The sequence below is a fragment of the Argentina anserina genome, chromosome 6 (genome assembly GCF_933775445.1).
Source record: "Argentina anserina chromosome 6, drPotAnse1.1, whole genome shotgun sequence".
Classification (NCBI taxonomy): Eukaryota; Viridiplantae; Streptophyta; class Magnoliopsida; order Rosales; family Rosaceae; genus Argentina; species Argentina anserina.
In genome coordinates, this window is record NC_065877.1 from 13,995,642 (window position 1) to 14,003,682 (window position 8,041).

The window sequence follows — 8,041 nt, forward strand, 5'->3', positions numbered from 1 at the left end:
TATTAACTGTATACTTAAAATCATCGAACATTTTCAACTGTTAATGTATAGCAGTAATGGAAAAAATAAATGATCTTACAAATCATGTCTTCGGATTCAAGAAAAAGATGGATAGCGCTAAGCTAGAGGTGGTAAACAGGTTAGGCCGAGCCAGCCCGATCTATTTTAAGCGGACCCAAACCGTGCACGTACCATGTTCGGACCGGCTCATTTATTTATCGTGCCGGACTTGGGCCGACACATTTGCTTAAATATTAAACTCGGTCTGGCCCACAACTCAAGCCCATGTTGGGCAAAGAAGTGGGCCGACCCGGCCCATTAGTATTGTATGACACAATTAAAATAAAAAATATTATGTACTTAGAATATTTATTTTATATAACTATTTAGAATAGTAAATGTCACAATCCCGAAATTTCGAGTGATAAAACTCGAAATCGAAGCCATGAAAAACTCTAAAATATATTGAAATCATCTTATAGTCACAGTGTATCGAAACTGAGTTCAAAGTACGACTCAATCGATTTGATTATTACAAAACTATTTTATAATTCAAGTATTATAACAAATGGGAATGTAAAATCCTCTCAATACTCACCACAAATAGAATAAATAAACTTCGATAATCTTCAGAGAAAACCCGCCGATTCTGCTAATCCACACTTGCAGAACCATCCCATACACCATCGAATAGGTGCACCGGGATTGTAAATACAAACCCGACAAGCTTTACAGCTCGTATGAGTAAACCAATAATATAACACACATCGCATACTAAAGAAAATACCAATGACATTTAAAAATAAATGTACTCGTAAAAACATTGGACGGCCCATCTGGTTATCCAATATCATCTGAAAATATAAGTACTCATGACACATTGGGCAACCCATCTGTTTACACAACTACATTTAAAATAATGGTACTCATGAGACCCAGGTACTCATATGTTACCCCTCATGCAGTACGCCGACAGATAATGGGCAACCCATTTGTTACGCAATATCACACAAAAATATGAGTACTCATGACACTCATGCAACCCATCTGTCACCCCTCATGCAGTACACCGGCAGACAAACTAGAGCTCTAACTGAATCGTAACTGACACCCGGCCAAAGTTTGGTTCTGATTACTGCCAACAACATCCGAATACCAGAAAACGTTTTAACAAGACTAAATGTTAAAATCACGTACAATAACAATCTACACATGTTATTGTACTACAACCAAGCGACTCTTGCACAACAATATGAATATAGTCACAACATTATAATCTCACATTTGAAATAAAACTGAAACATTATATAATATAACAACTTATATATATGTATCGTATTTACCATTTTCATACACATACATAACCCACTATATTATATAAATGTCACAATTCACTATTTTTTAATAATTCAAACATATAAGTCACCGCTAAGGGTAGACTTGTCATAGTGAGATTTATTCACATTCATCATAGTCCATAATCACTATTTAGATCAAGCTTTTGTTTACCCAAGAGGTTTTTGTTTTGCTTGACAAACTTTTTACCGAGGCAACGTTGTGCGCCATGCAACCTAGGCATGCAACACAAGGGAGAGTGTTCCGGGAGAATTACTATTCTACCCTTATGTGTGTCTTAGCCTAATAGGTTTCCTATTAGGAGATAGATTAACATCTCTGTAATAGATTAAGACTCCGAATCTTACCGAATTGTGGTTTTGTAATGCCTATATATAGGCCCTCATATCATTTAATGATACACGATTATTTCATCGTGCATCAGAGATTTTAATTTAAAAAGTATAATATTCAAGTTTAATAATGATAATTATTTAAATATTTATATAAATAATATAAAATTATGTGTTTAATGGGCCGGCCCATTAATTTATTGTGCCCGAGTAAAAACGGACTCGAGTCGGGCCCATGGGCCAAAATATCTTAGCCTGGCCCGATCTATTACAATATTGAGCTCGAACCATGCGGGGCGGGGCCGGGCTTTTGTCTCTAAACCTTAGACCATGCTAGCGGCTAAGCGTTCCATAATAGTCTCTACTGATTTCTTATTCGCAGTACTTCTTGTTACTCTCAGTTTCTGTTTCTATTTCTCTCAAGAGCATAACATATTCAAGTTATAATATGAGATGAGATACTTGTACTGTGTACTTTTTTTTTTGGCTTTTGAAGTTTGAGCTTATTTTGGTTGATGATAATTTTTCAGTGGAGGCTAAGACATATGCATATTCAGATTATGGGAAAACCTTGCACTCAGGGCAATACATGCATGTAATCCCTAGATATATAATTGTAAGGCTATATAATCGTAAGGTCTGAGATAATTAACTATATACATCCCTCAAATTCCTCCAAAAATTTGAGATATTGCTCTTAATTTGAGTGTGGCTCTGCATAAATCCATTACCAGAACACTTTAAATATCTATCTGTTTAAATAGCTTCTACATCTTTACAGATGCCATAAAGTAGCAAGAACAAATACATAGTGTGGTAGACTAGAGAGTAACTATGTTGCTTGGTTCCATAAGAGTTTCAAAAGTTTTCACATTTCCCATCTTACAAATGTTACTATCTGAAACAGGATACTGAATCAGAAAATTAACAGTCTTGTGACCGTGCCTTGATTCAGTATAGCATTGGGGGAATGAGATTACAAAGAAGAAAGATACGTTGAAGCACACAGGACAAGTTGCTGCAGATTCTGTGGTACAAGCTCATCATCTTAACATCTAAGCATTTGTGTCTGGTCCAGCAGGTTTTGATGAATTGAGTAATGGCTGTAGAGCCTTCACAACAATTGTCATGTTTGGCCGGAAGTCAGCTTCATACTGCACACAAAGTGCTGCCACTGCTGCCAACTGAGAGATAATGTATGAAAATATAATGTCTTAGAATTAATGTTTTTCAAACATAAAACAAAGGAATATATGAAATAACTTTGGCTGAAATAACTTGAGATTTGTTCTTCCTTCCTAATTTCCTATGCTGTTCATCACAGTACATCTATTGACATGATCTAGAGGTAGGATGTGCCAAAACAAACCTTAGCAATCGCCTTTGGTGGGTAGTCGTTGTTTAGTTTGGGATCAACACACTGCTTCACTTTGTCCTCGCTCAATCTTGGAGTTGCCTGCAATGTTTTAATGTACTTAAATTAGAATTTTTTGACTAAGTTCTGCTAAAATGAATGATTGTCTCAATCCAAAGTAGTGAGGTATGTATGTAAGAACGTACCCAGGTAACAAGACTCTGTTGTCCTTTTGGCATTGTATGGTCTACAGGTTTTCTTCCGGTCAAGAGCTCTAATAGAACAACCCCAAAACTGTAAACATCACTCTTCTGTGTTATCTGCCCCGTCATAGCATACCTGGTCAAAAGCAAAGATTTTATAAATGAAAAAATAAGGTAAATAAAAGACATGATGGAGATGGCAGAAACCAAGGCTCCTATTAGTGCTTACATAAAAGTATTCCCACATCTTACTAAGAAAACATTCAAATGAAAGAGTATTGTATGCTAGAAGTTATAATTTGACTCTTGCAACATTTTCTCTAACCATTAGATGGGGTAGAACGTTTCAAATTAAAGCTAATGTAGAACCTTTAAACTACTAATGTGAAGTGGTTGTAGGAGATCAGGTGGTAGGTTTATATTCAACATTGAAGGAACAAGAATTGAAGCTTACTCAGGAGCATGATAGCCAAAGGTTCCCAAAACTCTAGTCGAATGAAGTCGTGCAGCTGTGTCTGATGACTGATTGGTCAAGTTGAAGTCTGCAATTTTCGCAACATGATCATCGAAGAGTAGCACATTGCTGGATCTGACATCCCGATGAACTATGGAAGGTTGAACCTTTTCATGCAGATACTCGAGGCCTTTGGCTGCACCATAGGCAATTTTAATTCTTTGATTCCAACTTAGAGCTGGACCAGGTTCAGCTCCTTGTACTCCTTTCCTTCCTGCATGGATTGATTATCACAACTAGTATAGGTATTAATTTCTAAAACACATCAGCTACAATTGCAACAACAAAAGGCAAAACAAAATTCATATGAGCATACCATGCAATATGTCATGTAAAGACCCCATCTGTGCAAACTCGAAAACCAAAATTCGATTATTTCCGTCTAAGCAATACCCCATCAACTCCACAAAATGGTCATGCTTAAGTCTTGATACTGTTGATAACTGCACAAGATTGACATAAAAATCACTGTAAATAAACTCAATCACCATTGTACATGCCGAACAAAATCTAATGCCTTGAAATCTTACTTGATATTGACCAAAAACAAAATCTTACTTGAGATCCAAAATCTGAGTCTGGCTCTCCTGAACCTGCATCCAACTTCTTAATTGCAACAGGCTTACCACTACTTAGTTTCGCATAGAAAACCCGACCATAAGAACCTTCCCCTATCAAAGCCTTTTGACCAAAGTTACCCGTTAGCCTATTTAACTCATCCAAAGGCATAGCCGGAATTTCAATAGGCAAGGCCTTTGCCGGAGCCCCACTTTTAACCGGATTGGAACTCCTTGGCTCTCCTCTGTCATTGCCTGTACAACATACGATGCTAAGGTTTATAGTGCTGGACAAAGTGCACAGTGAAACAATTGTTCATCAAGGTTGAGAAAATGTCGAGCATATCACTAAATAATTTTCATTTCGTTAGTATTCTAGCTTGATATGTATTAATTTTTGACACAATAACCTACACTAATATGTTTATGTTAACAGTGTGCTCCTAAAGCTTAGTTTTTTTAACGTGATTGCTTGATGAAATGTCTCGCCATTTGGAAATGTTATAACGACAAATTCCGATTCGGCCACTGTAACATATACATCAAATTAAATCAAAGAAAAGAAACAAATCGATAAAATGATACCTCCGCCTCCATATGCACCTCCACCGCCACCTCGGGGTGGAGCAGTTGTATATTGGTTAGGAGGGGGGCCGTAGTTTTCTTCCTCCGCACCGCCGCAGCACGACATATTTCAAACAATTTGTCTAGGCACAGCAATCTAGAAACCCATGCATGTACCCCAACAAATTATTATTCCTCCTCTTTAATCGCTATTTGCCACAAATCTGCATCACAGAATTCCCATATACTGTATATATGTTATAAAGATCTACACGAGAAGACCTAATGCCAGAAACCATGGATTTCACACAATGATAGAACAAATCTGATGATCATGATGATGAACAAGGAAAAGAGAATGAGACCTGGAAAGAGAAACAATGGTGCGGAGAAGAAACAGAGGAATCAGAGAAGGCCAGGGAAGAAATGGTGGATAAAATGGTGAGGATCGATATGAGCTAGCTCTCTCTTTCTTTAGCGGGAAAGTCGGCCATTGGGGGAATTTAACCGCTAAAACGAACCATCCCTACGTGGCCTCACGTTTGCACGTCTTCCCCCTTCTATTATTTGCCTCTGCTCACTTTGATACCCATTACCAAATCTTTTCTACCTCAATCATTAGCCGCCCGAATAAACTCATTTAATAATGTTCTTGACCGAAAATTGAAACAAAAATTGTTAGCTTCTCAAAAGAATAAATATTGCCCTCAGTTTCTTTTTCTTTGTTTTTTTTTTTTTGGATTAAATTGCCCTCAGTCTCTATAGGAGAAGAAAGTAATGCAAAACCATACCCTTAAACACTAATCCCAGAAAAGTTTAAATCTCCCCAAAACCTCGAACCCTGTACATCTTCAGAGGACAATGGTCAAATTTGAGTGATGAATATCCATGTAATTGAATAGAGACATGAAGAAATGATCGAATAAGTGGCACCGACCTATTCTCTATCAAGCCTGACCCAACTTTCTGAGGTAATTTGGATTTTGGACAAGAAATTAGATCTTGGAGCGGTAACTGAGTTCTGATCCGGTCTTGCAATTATGCAGTAGAAAGGAAAAAAAAACTAAAAAGATTAAAGACCATATTTTAATCATTCAAATCATATTGCACAACCTGCCTCGATCACATTCTTGTTCTTGAAAAGAAAAGAAAAGCGACTGACATTCAAGAACAAATTCTAGTGTAAGCATAAAAGATCGAAAGATACATATTCAGTGAAGAATAAAGTTTCTACAATTCGACTGATCTTTCTTTACAGAATCATATGGCGAAACAAAAAATATGTTGAATCTAATTACTGTTGGGCGGAGAGATTCCATATTTTTGAAAATGACAAATAAAATAAAGCTTATAAGTGGGTGAATAATACTCAATTGTACTCAGGTATTTTGTAATTAAAACCCAACACCTGTGAGGTGACTAAATTGGAACAATATCGGTACAGTTAGTCCACATGTCATGCTTGTCGTTATTTAACATAATATCAAAGCGGGTCACTCTCCAGTCGCGCCTCCAATCTATCATGGGCCCAAGTTGAGTGTCACTTTATCATGAGTCTGAGATGGATTTCATTATCATGTCATCAGAGGGTTTCTAATTGCATTGTCACCAAGTGGCGTTGATTACTTAACCTTAGTTTATTTCATCTCAGTGTGTGGGATGTTAATCTGTCACGTGCGGTGTGAGTCTCGAGAATTTTACCGTACTAACTTTAGAGGTTACAACAAAGTTAGTAATTGTTGGTAAAGTTCTAAAGTAACACGTCATTTCTTCTTACAACCATTTCTTAACTTGCTCAACTTTTCAATTTCAACCTACGAAAATTAAGTTCATGTCGTTACGAGTTCACCGGTACTTTCGGAATATTTTTCTGAGCTTCGAACTATTTATTTTGATTTTTCAAAGTTTGGTAATCTTGGAAAATCATTTCCTTTTATTCAGAAAATTGGTGAAGAGATCTTAGTCATTTGCCTCATCCACTTTTTCTCAAATTTGATCCTAGCCCCCCATTCTAATTACTTTTCCTTTCATTTAAAATTCTGACCAAGGCTTTTAATTCTAGCCTTTGGATCAAGACCTCACCTTTTAATCTCCACCATCCATTACCTTATTTAAAAGGAGAGAAAGTCAGCATTTTGGTCAAAAGACCAAAGCCACACCGAAATAGCTTCTTCCCTCCTTTGCGTTTTCTCTCTTTCAGACCCGACAACCCGCCAAGGAGGAGACAGGTTGACCTGGATTTTCCGGCCAACTCCGACTACCGCACGACACCAGCAACTCTAGATCGGCCTACCTCGACGGCGCTATCCTCCCTATGCCGACATGCAGATGATTGGAGCAGAGACCAAAGAGTTGGAAAGTCGAGTTCTCCGCCTCCATTGTTCATCATCTTCCAATTCGATGGGATTATGATTCTCTACGGTTTCTAGGTAAGAAATAACTTACCTATTGTCAAAATCTATACTTCCTTGTAATTTAGATTCTCCTCTGATTCTCTAGCTCTCACTTTGATTTATTTGAACCCATTTTGAATTCACTCTTTTTCTGCATGTTCTTACCAGCAACGTCTTCATTGAAATCCTCCCTTTTAGCTCTTTAAATCGATCAAGGACTTAAAATCTCCTTTTGGAACCAAACAAGATTTGAGCCACAGAGGTAAGCTTCACTGTTTCAAAATTCGAGAAGTTTACGTTTATGGGTTTAGGACCTTGCGTTGATCATTCACGTCTTGATTTAAGAGTTAAAAAGGTAGCAGCAGGTCATTCGATCTCATAATCGAATACAAGAAGTTGGAATTTGGTGATTACACAGTATGGGTGTCCTGAGCAGCACCTGAGTTCATATAAGAGCCAAATTCGGTGAGCTTCTTGGTCCTCTACTCCTTTCTCTGCGTATTTGTATCCAAATTCTAACCTACTGCATCGATTCCAGATTAGGAAAGAACTGAAAGAGAGCAGCAGAGCATCATTGGGCAGTGAGATTAAAGCATAGAGGGGTTGGAAGCTAACAACGTCGACTCATATTTTCTAGAAATTATAGAGGTAAATTCCATAATTCTTTGGGAATTTACCTCATTTGATTTTAAGTTGGAATTGAAGATATGAATCAAATAGCCAAGTTGTTATCTGTTATGACCCGAATTGTTTTGCCTTTTTTCCATG

At 37.3% G+C, this 8,041-nt stretch overlaps 1 protein-coding gene across 5 annotated transcripts; it reads right to left on the reverse strand.

Annotated features, from left to right (window-relative positions):
• Positions 1-2,683: 2,683 nt before the first annotated feature.
• LOC126798240 (probable protein kinase At2g41970) lies at positions 2,684-5,007 on the reverse strand. 5 transcript variants are annotated; one of them, XM_050525146.1, is made up of 7 exons: positions 4,920-5,007; positions 4,318-4,571; positions 4,076-4,202; positions 3,700-3,973; positions 3,249-3,381; positions 3,058-3,144; positions 2,684-2,872 (listed from the first exon to the last, which is right to left on the reverse strand). In XM_050525146.1, the coding sequence occupies exons 1-7, from the start codon at positions 5,005-5,007 to the stop codon at positions 2,744-2,746; spliced, it is 1,092 nt and encodes a 363-aa protein (XP_050381103.1). In that variant the 3' UTR covers positions 2,684-2,743. The 5 variants fall into 5 exon arrangements, with proteins under 5 accessions (XP_050381103.1, XP_050381099.1, XP_050381102.1 ...); XM_050525142.1 differs by having other exon boundaries at positions 4,908-5,007; XM_050525145.1 differs by having other exon boundaries at positions 4,318-4,556; positions 4,902-5,007.
• Between the last annotated feature and the right edge of the window lie 3,034 nt (positions 5,008-8,041).

Excerpts from the sequence above, each read along its gene's own strand:
- LOC126798240 (XM_050525141.1), bottom strand. The coding sequence starts at position 5,007 with ATGTCGTGCTGCGGCGGTGCGGAGGAAGAAAACTACGGCCCCCCTCCT. Across the intron at positions 3,382-3,699 it reads TTTGGCTATCATGCTCCTGA|GTATGCTATGACGGGGCAGA; the intron begins GTAAGCTTCAAT and ends GCTTTTGACCAG. Across the intron at positions 2,873-3,057 it reads CACCAAAGGCGATTGCTAAG|TTGGCAGCAGTGGCAGCACT; the intron begins GTTTGTTTTGGC and ends ATTATCTCTCAG.